General features: G+C 37.0%; 1 protein-coding gene and 1 pseudogene across 1 annotated transcript; both read right to left on the bottom strand.

Annotated features, from left to right (window-relative positions):
• Positions 1-91: 91 nt before the first annotated feature.
• LOC149096416 (calcium homeostasis modulator protein 5-like) lies at positions 92-1,784 on the bottom strand (annotated as a pseudogene).
• Positions 1,785-11,647: 9,863 nt separating this feature from the next.
• On the bottom strand, positions 11,648-13,191 carry LOC149096415 (calcium homeostasis modulator protein 6-like). Its single transcript, XM_089281270.1, has one exon. The coding sequence runs from the start codon at positions 13,143-13,145 to the stop codon at positions 12,126-12,128; it is 1,020 nt and encodes a 339-aa protein (XP_089137396.1). The 5' UTR covers positions 13,146-13,191; the 3' UTR covers positions 11,648-12,125.
• Positions 13,192-13,747: the final 556 nt, after the last annotated feature.

The raw sequence follows: 13,747 nt of genomic DNA, 5'->3' as shown, positions 1-13,747 counted from the left end.
AGAACTTGCATTCAAAGTGTGATTGTCTCATTCAGTGGTAATTTTTATTTTAGAGAATCTTTGCACAATCAAAACCAAACCTCGCTAACGAAAAAGGCGAAAATGACCTGATATCGTTAAAATGTCCTGCGGTAAGGTGTAATCACTAAAAGTCATGTAATACTTCTTTATCTCCAATCGTTTATATCTTAATTTAATCTATGAAAATTGGAGGGTTATAGAAGCTTGATCAGTAAAGTATAAAATTTAGTACTTCTGGTGTGCATTTATGGAAACCAAAAATGCAATAAAACTATTGTGCAAACATGGTAATTACTAAACCGAAAGATATAGTAATTTTTTTTTGCTATGTAGAGTCACTTATATAAGATAGGATTACGGGAAACTATTACATTCACTTATGTCTTAATCCGCAACTGAAGTGTTTTCTACTTTCAGACTGTTTCAATCACAGCGTTTTGTCAATGAAGTGTAACTTTCGGAACTGCTTGCCTCGCGTAGCGGATATCACATGGAGCTGGGTTTGTCTCCGAAATCTGAACATCTTGCAATGAGCGACTGGGACTTACAACTCCATTGCTCTTTGCAATTGGTGGACCATCGGTTACTTCAAACCCGCAGTGTGGGGGTGGAAGTGGTAGACTATCCGGTCGGACGGTTTCTGTTGCTCTGACTGCGGGACTCTCGGGTGATGGTATCACAAAGTACATCCCGTATTTTTTGACGACATCATTTGCCACCGTTTGAATGCGAGCATCAAACCTTTGGATGTTTGCGTTCTGACATGACTTCTCTACGTTGTCTTTGGCGTTTTGCTTTGCACACTCTTTAGCTATAGTGTGGAACTCTTTTAATGCCGTCTCGGCCTCCATGTAGAGATAGTATTCCAAACTCGGCATTTTAAGTTCCTTTCTTTTTCGAAGACATCGACGAATGCAGATAGAGGTGAAGAGAATGCACACTGCCATCAGCATCAGAGACCAGCCCATTAGTTGACTCTGGGTTCTGTAACTTTCCTCGAGCTCTCTTGAGCGGAAGTCCGGAGCACCATGGCATTTATCCGTTGCTGATTGCCCACTGCAACCTCACTGTCGAGAGGAGGACCAAAATAAGCACATGTGTAATACTGCTGTTGTAGAAACGATATCACGAGCCACGCCACGGGGGCAATACCTGCGTTTATGAAAATATAAGACGTAGCTAGAAATGCTTTCAGATATCGACGGCCGGGAGATTGTGTCATGTTTTTCTTTTTGATTCTTGCCAGCTTCCATAAGTCTCTGTCTACCAGGATCCCGGCGAGAAACAGCAGCAAAGCCGGTGCCCATAGAAATGCCAATCCAGAAGGGAAGTGTCCTTCACACGGGCAGCTGAACACAACGCTTTGGATCAGCTCTTCTAAGCCTATTGTCAAAACTGCCATGGATCCATACAACAAGGATCGCTTGGTGTTTCTGAATAACACTACTACGCTTGAAAGTAAGGCGTTCATGTTGCAGCGGCTGAACAGCAAACTTATGATGGAAATAAGAACGACGGTAGCTTATGAAGGATGCATAAGGATGCAATTCGAGACGGAAGTTTTAGGTTTCGATAGTAGGGGTTTTTACAGAGCAAAACAGACCGGAAATAAAGATCAAAATAAGAAGCTCGGAGAAAAACAAGAACAATTTAATAATGTCTTCAAAGCCACATGTCATCGGCTTTAATATTTATGTATCTATGCAAAAACAAAAATAAATAAACAAACAAATAAATAAAGACACAAATTAAAAAAAAAAGAAAAAAAAGCGATGTTAGTTTAAAGCGGAAACTATATACCAGATATCGGCTTCGAATCGTAAAGGAACCATTACAGAATGAATTGTTAGCGCATTTATCATAACACGCTATATATTCTTCATATACATCATCAAATTCATTGTGAAAATTTTACATTCCTCATTCTTCAACGCACCTCAGTAGAAATGATCCGTAATAGCTATCACGGAAAATAACAATTTCAGAAACCGAGAGTAGATAATAGAAAATCAATTAGGGATTACATGTCAATTAAGAATTACATGTCAATTAACCGTGTAAACAACCTCGAAACACAAGGGTCGCTTTCAGTTTCTATAAGGACATCCTTATCTAATACACCCAATCTTAGTGAATTCTTTTTAAGGCAGTTGACGAATTCACTTACCGGAAGTCGATTTGTTCGCCGTTCTCAAAGCATGAAAGGGGTAAACTACCGAAAGTCCAGTGGCATAGACAGTGAGAGCAAAATGTTGACAAATCGATATGATTCGCCCGGGTCCACTGTGCGCGTCATTTGCTAAGTCGATCCGTCTCACCGGAAGTCGAATTTTAAAGGGTCGAGCCGACTCGCCATTCAATCCATCTCACCGGAGGTCCCTTCTCTGTTGAATGATTTTATTTCCGGAGAGAATAACGAATATTCCTCTCGGGTCTTGAAGCCATGGAGGGATCTGTGTATAGTAAGATCCTGAAAATCGTGTTTTAAAATGTCGGATGGATTATGACGGATTTCTTTGGTTTCGTTCCGCGTGCAGCTTGATTAAAATATCAAGCATAAGTTTCGATCTTGTTAGAGTGATGAAGCGAACTCAAGCGTAGCATTTTAAACACAGTAACTTTTGACAAGAAATCAATGCTGCACACATTTTGACACTGCACTATTATCGATCTTTCTATTTGCAGAATAAGAACACAAACTGCAAACTGGGAAAGTAAACGAGGAGTGTTAGCTAGCCCATTAAGACCCCATTAACGAAAACGAGACGCTGTAGTGTTACATTGAATGAAATGCGTGATTTGAGCCATCGAATACTTTTTATGCAAATATGAAGTCAAATCTAGGGGTCACCCGTGGATTTTGGTAATAATTGTAATGCAGTTTTGGATTCTTAAAGTTCTGTTGCTTTAAAAGGCAGTGCTAACTAACCACCCAATTTTCTGCACAAAATATATATTCAATAACTGATTTACTTATTTACCTTGTATTTTTCCTTATTTTTGTGATTTATAGATTGATCGATTTCTAGGTGTGTTGCTTCATTTATTTAATTCATTCGGCATGTGAAAAGAAAATTAATTTATTTCTAAATTATTGGAAAATGCTTGATCTTATTCTGTATCAACTTATTCTCTAACAAATATAGGCAAATTTAGTTGTTGTATCATATATTTTTTTACCCCAAATTATTTTCTTTCAATGGATTGAATTTCGCGATTAGCTCAACCGCCTCATTCTTGATGGCTGCTAATGGCCACACTTAGCTGTTCTTGTGTTTTTTTTGTTGTTGTTGTTTGTTTGTTTGTTTTTTCTTTCTTTTTTTCTTTTTTGTGGTTGTTGTTGTTGTTGTTTTAATTAATATCAAACCAACCATACTTACTTTATTTACAACTAATCCATACAATATATTTTTCGCCGTATTAGTTTTATATTTTTTTCGTCTAGGACGAGGAACTCCTTTGCTCTCTAATCTCTGCAAGCGATACCCTAAAGGGTTAAATTAGACAAATGTTCCATTTTTGAAATATATATAAAGAAAAGCAAAAAAATAGTAATGGTAAAATAGTCCGAGACTATATTTGCTACGGCATTGGTCCTGCAATACAACCAGTTTGCCTCACGGATAGGAAAAGAAAATTTTATATGAATATGGCCCATATTGTCGAAGGTTTCATCGAGTTTTAATGCGTTTGTTCTTTGAGCGGGTTAGTAAGTGTCTCGATCAATCAGTCAGTCAGTCAGTCAGTCAGTCAGTCACTCAGGCAGCCAGCCGGCCAGTCAGCTATTCAGTCAGTCAGTCAGTCAATAGTCAGTCAGTCAGTCAATAGTCAGTCAGTCAGTCAGTCAGTCAATAGTCAGTCAGTCAGTAGTCGTCAGTCAGTCAGTCGGTCAATAGTCAGTCAGTCAGTCAGTAGTCAGTCAGTCAGTAGTCAGTCAGTCAGTCAATCAGCCAGTCAGTCGTAGGTCTGTTGAAAGGTTGGTTGGTGCTGCTGATTTGGTCGGCCGCTTGCTCAGTCAGTCCGTTAATCAGTCAGCCATTTACTGAGTCAGTCAGTCAGTCAGTCAGTTTGTCAGCATTCGGAGAATTTATAATAGAAGTGTGTTAGTCTGTGCTATTCAAGAAGGCTTAACTTAGTTATCATACCCAATTCTAATCCAGTCCGGCATCTTTGAACTGCGGAGAACTATTTAACGAGGAAATCAGGATTAAACAGGTATAACACGAACTCACAACATACCAGCTCCCAGTTAGCTTGATAGCTCAGTTGGTAGAGCACTGTATCGGTATCACAGCAGTCTTAAACTTTGTACATGACGGTGATGATCATTTAATATCCTTCGCAGTTCAAATGTATGATCTTTTATATATCCACTTGCATTTTTCAACATCTAGCTATAGGGGTATATATATTACGAACTCACAATGAGACCAACGCCCAATTGGCTTGATAGCTCAGTTTGCAGAGCACTGCACCGATATGAGCTCATATCCCGTGCAGGGCTGAATTTTTTTCCAGGTTTTTTTAAAATATATTCAGAGCTGGTAGTAACAAATAAAGTACATAACGGCGATGATCACTCTTGTTTAGACTTAGACTGTTAGGTACACTAAGCGAATTTTTGATTCTTTAGTTTCTGAAAGAGAATTACGATTAAGACGATATATGGAGATATGTACTCAAGAAACTTGCCACGAAAAAAATCGCTCTTTAGCATTTGCGTACAACTCTTCTCGCCTACTAATACTAGATTAAAGACTAACCAGGAAGAAAAGCAGTAAAAACCAACCGTAAGCAAACCATGGTGAAAAGGTACCACAGGCAAGCAGCTAACCGTAAGCAGACCAGAATTAAAGCTAACCACGAGCAAACGGGAGTGAAAGGTAACCAAAAGTAAGTCGAAGTGTAAACTAGTCGATCACAGCTCGAAATCCACACTCGAGATGCCGACTCGAGTGCCGGATTCAAAATCCTAACTCGAGAATCTAACTACCTCGTTTCTGCTGACTTGTATTCTTCAGTGATAATGGTCCATATAAACATATCGAAAACGGTAGATAGGTTTTAAGTTCTATGCATAATTTAATTTTAGAAATAATAGATTATTTTAATAAGTTACACATAATTACGACTGAAAATGGTTTTTGGAAACATTTTATCCCATTTCAGAGAAATTTCCAAAGAGAAATTAGGTTTTTATTCTGAGGTTTAAAAAATGAAAAGTGCTGGGATAAACACTGAAACAATTATTTTATTAATGTCATTGCTACGACTGGTGGGTTTGCAATTCGTTAGTTGGCAGTTTGATTTATTGGCGTGAAAGAAATGCTTTCTGCGCGGTGGTAGGAAAAGTAACTGGCACGTGTCTTTACGAAGAGCCTCGCATGCTTACAATTGCGCCGAGAGATTCATAGCAACTGGCACTTTCTACCATTTTGATGGCTGTACTAAGAATCGTTGGCCCGTCCATGATCCATGTGGATCAAGCCAGGAAAATAACTCGAAAAACGTGATTAATCCACTTGGGAGTATTTTTGTTCGTTAGTTAAGAACATGTGTATATTTATACCATTCCACAGAAAATATAGCCAATCAGAATACGGGAAAACCGTTGTATTTTAGACGGTATTGCATCCAACCCGGCTTCCTATCATAAGTAGCGCGAATGTCGCATGGATTTTGTCGGCCACTTTATTTTCTATTATTTATTTATTTATTTATTTACTTATTTTATTATGTTTTTTTGAGTGCGTATGCCTATGTGTAATTATTTGTTACTATTTTAATTTAATGCTATAAAGTTACTGTCAATGCAAAGGAGAAAAAAAAAAAAACAAGAGGACAGTACAAAGTAAAACTGTAACACAGCATGTCATGATTTAGCAAGTGTAATTTACTTTTAATGTAGTGTAATGTAGTTCAATGTAATATAGTTTAGTATGATACAATGCGCTGAATTATTGAACCACAGTCCTGTGTTATTTGAAAGAAAGAGGGTATCAAAAAAATAATAATAATGAGATAAAATAAATTTAATCTAATTTAAAATTCTAATCCAATTCAGCTTCAACATTTCTATTCAATCGATTCGGATGTATCCGCTGGCGTGTTTGGCCAACGGAAGTTATAATTTTCTTCAGTAACATGTCAATAAAACATTGTCATTGGCTCAAATTAAAGCAGGTTAAAAAAAAATATTATTAATAAAAATTGGCGTCAGTAAGGTGTGCTTGTTTGCTTTACGCAGTCGCACACAAACACCAGAGAAAATTAATACAATTGTGCGCTGACCGGCGGTAGCATTGGACCAATTTAGGTGGATCGGTTATTATCAAGATAATTACTTAATCACAAAAAAAGAAAAAAAAACAGACAAACAAACAACAGAGAGAAAAAAAAAACATGTTTCTTTATATATAATTTACTCAGCGAAATAGCTTAAAGAATACATGACTTAAAGAGAGTAACATTTAGCTATTAATCTTTTTTATCAAGTTGAGGCAAGATGACAACCATGTTTCATGACCTAGCATTTCTACATTCTTAAGGTTGCAAAGATTTTGGAAAATCAATACAATCATCATATCAATTAGACCGGAATAAAGTTTACCTTTAATTTGTTGTTGTTGTGGTGGTGGGGTCGGGAGCTCTCTTAGACGTTTTGGTATCGCAATCCATACTCTCTTCTAACTCTTTAAAATTAATTCTTTTGTATTTTGTCTTTCCAACCTAATCGGCTACATCTGTATTAAACTAACCTGGCCTATGTTGTCCTACTCCTACTAGAACAATTTGGTATGATAAGTAAATGTACTTGGAGGGTGACGTTTCTATGGCAACCAAACATTGACAGTCATATTTTTTCCCGATTTGGAATTTTCTTTATTTCATTAACAAAAGTAAACTTTCTTGTAGCTATCATTAAACATTATGATGATTCGGGTTAGTTAGGAGTCATTTTTGGTGCTCTTACTACGCTTTTCAAAAAGGAAAAAAAATACCATATGGCGGATCCAAAATGGCGTCTGCGGAGGTATCAGGACGCCATTACCACAGGACCTTCAACCCTTTCCTCTCCTGCGTAGAAGATCATATACAATCTTTTATTATTTTATTACTACTACTATTATTATCATCATCATTATTATCATCATCATAATCATCATCATCATCATTATTATTATTATTGTTATTATTATTATTATTATTATTATTATTAGTTTTGTGGTTTTGCCGTGATGGAAAATGGAAAAAAATTAGACAGAGCCGCTAAAAGATACATTGGGACATAGTTACAGTATTGCAAAACAGCGCATTTATAATTCAAAATGAGTAGCATACATAATACTAATAATCCTTGATTTAAAAGGTGTTGACTTTCTTTTTAAACGAAGAAAATGAATAGTTCAAAAAGGTAAACTAAGTATGTTAGGGCCTGTTTACAAGGAGAGAGGGTAACCCTAGCAAGCGGGTTATCCTAACACTCAAACATTTCCTCCTCTTTTTCTTCGTCGATCGTGCTTACAGGGTAGCTAGGGTTACCCGGGTAGGCGGGTTACCCTATGTGCGTGCTAGCTGTAAAATTTTGCTTGTAAACCCGGGCTATCTTTTGCCCTCCAGGTAGGGTTAACCCGCTTGCTAGGGTAACCCTCTCTCCTTCTAAACAGACCCGTAGTCAATTAAGTGTAATTGAATGTAAGTTCTGCTCCTCTTTAGGTTGAACGATTAGTCCCCGTCCACAATACGCTGGAGGAATTTAAAAACGGAGCATTATTTTCTACGGCTACGCCTTCCATCCACACTAATCCGTCACCAAAATGAAGCTTTTAGAAAACGGCCTTGTAAACTTGAGGAGTCGAAAACGCCAGCTTTGCTTTAGTGTGACAGAAAACATTTTGAATTCTATGTTTTTCAAAACCGATGACATTAGGCTAATAATGTCAGAGGACCCTCCTGAAAACCACCTTATGGTGATTGGAGGCCTCCTCTTAAAATATTATGTATTATGTATTATGTATTATGTATTATGTATTATGTATTATGTATTATGTATTATGTATTATGTATTATGTATTATGTATTATGTATTATGTATTATGTATTATGTATTACGTATTACGTATTACGTATTACGTATTACGTATTATGTATTACGTATTACGTATTACGTATTATGTATTATGTATTATGTATTATGTATTATGTATTACGTATTACGTATTACGTATTACGTATTACGTATTACGTATTACGTATTACGTATTACGTATTACGTATTACGTATTACGTATTACGTATTACGTATTACGTATTACGTATTACGTATTACGTATTACGTATTACGTATTACGTATTACGTATTACGTATTACGTATTACGTATTACGTATTACGTATTACGTATTACGTATTACGTATTACGTATTACGTATTACGTATTACGTATTACGTATTACGTATTACGTATTACGTATTACGTATTACGTATTACGTATTACGTATTACGTATTACGTATTACGTATTACGTATTACGTATTACGTATTACGTATTACGTATTACGTATTACGTATTACGTATTACGTATTACGTATTACGTATTACGTATTACGTATTACGTATTACGTATTACGTATTACGTATTACGTATTACGTATTACGTATTACGTATTACGTATTACGTATTACGTATTACGTATTACGTATTACGTATTACGTATTACGTATTACGTATTACGTATTACGTATTACGTATTACGTATTACGTATTACGTATTACGTATTACGTATTACGTATTACGTATTACGTATTACGTATTACGTATTACGTATTACGTATTACGTATTACGTATTACGTATTACGTATTACGTATTACGTATTACGTATTACGTATTACGTATTACGTATTACGTATTACGTATTACGTATTACGTATTACGTATTACGTATTACGTATTACGTATTACGTATTACGTATTACGTATTACGTATTACGTATTACGTATTACGTATTACGTATTACGTATTACGTATTACGTATTACGTATTACGTATTACGTATTACGTATTACGTATTACGTATTACGTATTACGTATTACGTATTACGTATTACGTATTACGTATTACGTATTACGTATTACGTATTATGTATTATGTATTATGTATTATGTATTATGTATTATGTATTATGTATTATGTATTATGTATTATGTATTATTATTATTATTATTATTATTATTATTATTTCCATGCCCGAATTTCCTTCATCAACCAATCGAAATGACCGATTATCGTTGAGTTTTCCAATTTCTGCAGTGTAGACGGGGCCTTCGTTACCGCCGGATAAAGCAATAATGGATATGATATTATAAAGACGTAAAAGAGCCTATAGAAGAAAATGCCTTTTTGTAAGTTGACTATTAATTTTCTTTAATTTTTTAACTTTCGTATAGTTGGTCACACATGAGTATAACATAGATCCATGTCGAAAAGCAATACTTGTCACTCAAACAGAATACTTATAAGATTAAATTTGGAAATACAGTTAACAATAAAGATTAGCGAAAAAACTGAGCAACGACGTTTCGGTGTCATCCTGGCACCATTTTCAAGTTAAAAAATATTTGTGCGAAAAGTAAACTAATTTATACCAATGGTAGAGGTGCGAAATTGAATAAATTAAGATTAAGATAGCTGTTCAATGTTCATGTTCATTCCAATGAGGTGTCAAACACTGGTAATGAGTTCAGTGTCTGTTCAAAGCCTAAACAAATACTTTTGCGCGAATGGAGTCTGACTGTGTGTTAAGGCTCGGTTTCTTCTTGCGAATCCACAACATTTCGTGGATCAAGCAATCGAACTTTCCCTGACATTTCTTTAGGATCTTAAAGTTGTTAGTCAGGTCACCAACTGTATCAACTCGGTGTTCATTTTGAAGGTGTTTTCCGATGGTGGTAAATCGGTGTTCCTCAATGCGCTTGTAAAGATGACGGCTAGTGTAACCGACGTATTCTGCATCACACAGATCACATATATAGTTATAAACAACGCACTGTTGATTGATCAAAGGTGGTTTTGGCTCTTGTACTTTGAGATCATCGCCAATTTTACGGCTTCTGAACACCGGCTGTAGTTTGTGATCAAGTTTATTACTCAAGTCCGAGAGATGTTTCTTTACTATGTCCGCTGATTTTTGGTCTTTAAAAGGCAGGACAATGCGGTAGATATTCTCTGTTGGAGGCGTCGATCTTGTGTCTGGTGACATCACTGAATTAACGAAACGGGTGATGGCGGAGTTCACAAGAGAATCTGAGTACTTGAGGTTAGAAAAGATCAGTTTAAGGCGTTCGCATTCTGTTGAGAATAGTTCCCATGTTGAGGACAAGCGGTAAGCACGGTTTAACATGGTTTTAACTAAAGATCTTTTATAGCGGTTGTCGACATGACTTTGGTGGTGTAAGAGGAGACCAGTGTTTGTGGGTTTACGGTAAACACTTGTTACCAGCTTGCAGCCCTTCTTGCATATTTCAATGCCGACAAATGGTAGCTTACCGTTAGATGCGATCTCCATGGTGAAGGATATGGATGGATGACAGTTGTTCAAAGTCTTCAGAAAGGCTTCTGCGGTTGGTATGTCTTTCATTGTGGCTAGTGTATCATCCACGTAGCGTCTGTAGAAGTCTGGCAACTTGTTCTCGTTTTGTAGCTTTTCCTCGATAGAACAAAGAAAAGTATTGGCCATTAATCTTAATTTATTCAATTTCGCACCTCTACATTGGTATAAATTAGTTTACTTTTCGCACAAATATTTTTTAACTTGAAAATGGTGCCAGGATGACACCGAAACGTCGTTGCTCAGTTTTTTCGCTAATCAAACAGAATAAGGATTTATAATTAGTTATATCTTAAATTAATTTAATTTTGGGATCCTGAGTAAATTTACCAGGACAAGCGTCCCTTGGTTTGACGGCTCGCTCCTAGCTGGTTGTCTCATTAAGTGGTAAATATTATATGAGATACTTGTTGCAGCCGAATAAAACAAACCTCGCTCACGCACGCTTGTAGACGCTTGTCTTAGTCTCAAATTTGTTGTGTTCATTCTCTGGATTTCATCTAGATCTTCCAAACCCGAAGTACACCAGCCAAGTCGCTATAGCTACCTCTGACATGGTTAGTCAAATAGCAATAATAAGAATGAGTTTTAGGAAAGTAGTATCTTTGTTTTGAATTATGAATCCTCAATTGGTTTTCCTTGGTTTTTGTCAACATGAGCGTATCGAGCTAAATTTCCGCGATTCCTTAGTTTTCTTTAGATTCATGTAAGAAAAAAAAAATCCGAGAAACGACAATGAGCGATATCGTTAAAATGTCCAGCAGTAAAGTAGAATCGCTACTCGGTAATAATCACCAACGCCCCGTCAACAGTTATCCGGATATCTTTGAATCCGCAACTTTTTCTTTCCGGATACGTCTTCCGTCCACGCGAATCCGGCGAATCCGAAAATTTTTGAATACGCTCCCCAGAGTGGAAAAAAAAAAAAAATCTGCAACGAATCCAATAACGTGTGGACGGTGAATCCAGATATTTTCGAATCCGATGGCGTGACAAAATCGCGTCCAGTCTCTTTCCGAACAATAAAGCAATATGGCGGCACAACATGTAGGCCTAGTTTCTCAAGAGTGAATCCGGATACCATCGGATGCGTGTGGACAGAAAAAAAGTAAAAGTTGCGGATTAAAAAATATCCGGATACGTGTACACAGGGCCTTAGAAGTCGCCTTTAAGGAACCATTTATTCATCTGTAAGCGTTTATTTATATGTTAATTTAATTGATGATAATTAGGGGCTGACAGATGATTGATCAGGGAAGTATATAATTAGGGATTTTGTGAGCCTTTATGGCAACCAAAACTGCAATGAATTAAATGTAGTGCAATCATTGTTAAATATTACGAGATATAATTTTCCATCGTTTGCTCTGTAGAGTTACTTATATAGGATAGGGTTTAAGGGGACTATAGCACATTCGGTTATTTCTTAATCTATGCCTCAAGAGATGTCCACTTTCAAACCATCTCAATCACGGCGTTTTGTCGATGAAGTTAAACTTTCGAAACTGCTTGTCTCGCGTAGTGGTAATCACAGGGAACTGGGTTTGTCTCCAACAAACGTACACCCTGTACTAAACCACTGGGAGTTATAGCTCGATTGTTCTTTGCAATTGGTCGACCATCAGTTTCTTCAAACCCGCAGTGTGGAAGTTGAAGTGTTAGACTATCCGGTCGGATGGTTTCTGCTGCTCTGACTGCGGGACTCTCGGGTGATGGTATTACAAAGTACATCCCGTATCTTTGGACAACATCATTTGCCACCGTTTGAATGCCAGCATCAAACCTTTTAATCTTTGCGTTCTGAAATGAGTTCTCTACGTTCTCTTTGGCGTTTTGCTTTGCACACTCTTTAGCCATAGTGTGGAACTCTTTTATTGCCGTCTCGGCCTCGATGTAGAGATAGTATTCCAAACTCGGCATTTTCAGTTCCTTTCTTTTTCGAAGACATCGACGAATGCAGATGGAGGTGAAGAGAATGCACACCGCCATCAGCATCAGAGACCAGCCCATTAGTTGACTCTGGGTTTTGTAACTTTCCTCGACCTCTCTTGAGCGGACGTCTGGAGCACCATGGCATTTATCAGTAGCATTGTCCACTGCAGCCTCACCGTCGAAAGGAGGACCGAAATAAGCGCAAGTGTAATACTGCTGTTGTAGAAAGGATATTACGAGCCACGCCACGGGAGCAATACCTGCATTTATGAAAATATACGGCGTAGCAAGAAATGCTTTTAGATACCGACGGCCTGGTGATTGTGTCATGTTTTTCTTTTTGATTCTTGCCAGCTTCCATAAGTCTCTGTCCACCAGGATCCCGGCGAGAAACAGCAGCAAAGCCGGTGCCCATAGAAATGCCAATCCATAAGGGAAGTGTCCTTCACAAGGGCAGTTGAACACAACGCTTTGGATCAGTTGTTCTAAGCCTATTGTCAAAACTGTCATGGATCCATACAACAAGGATCGCTTGGTGTTTCTGAATAACACTGCTGCGCTTGAAAGTAAGGCGTTCATGTTTCGACGGCTGAACAGCAAACTTATGACGGAAATACGAGCGATGGCAGCATATGAAGTATAAAGGTGGATGAATTTCCAAACGGAAGTTTTGGGTCTCGATAGTAGGGGTTTTTACAGAGCAAAACAGACCGGAAATAAAGAAAAAAAATAACAAGCTCAGTCTCAAACGATCTGAGTTTGAAGTGGAAAATTTACATTAGATTTTGTCCTCGAATCGTAAGGAGCTAGTATTAAATGGATCCTTCACTTCAAGCGGGTTTAAGAAACTATTGTATTTTCTTCATATGAGAAATCACATTCACTATGGAAATTTGGCATTATTCACTCTTCAATTCATCTCTCTTTCTTTGTTAATTAATTAATTAATTCATTTATTTATTTATTTATTTATTTATTTATTTATTTATTTCAATTGCGTTGTTCATTCTCCAATGCATCTCAGTAGAAATGATCCGCAAAACTTGCCACGGAAAATATGAATTGTAAACCGAGAGTAGGTAATAGATAATCAGCTAGGTATTATATGTCAATAAAGCGTTCAAACAACCTCGAAACACGAAGGTTCGCTTTTTGTGTCTAAACGGACATCCCAACCTTGG

Source organism: Orbicella faveolata, unplaced genomic scaffold, assembly GCF_042242905.1.
Source record: "Orbicella faveolata isolate gen_17 unplaced genomic scaffold, um_ofav_v1 contig_48, whole genome shotgun sequence".
NCBI lineage: Eukaryota > Metazoa > Cnidaria > Anthozoa > Scleractinia > Merulinidae > Orbicella > Orbicella faveolata.
The sequence above is the reverse complement of the archived record's forward strand: the minus strand, read 5'-3'. Positions and strand labels throughout refer to the sequence as shown.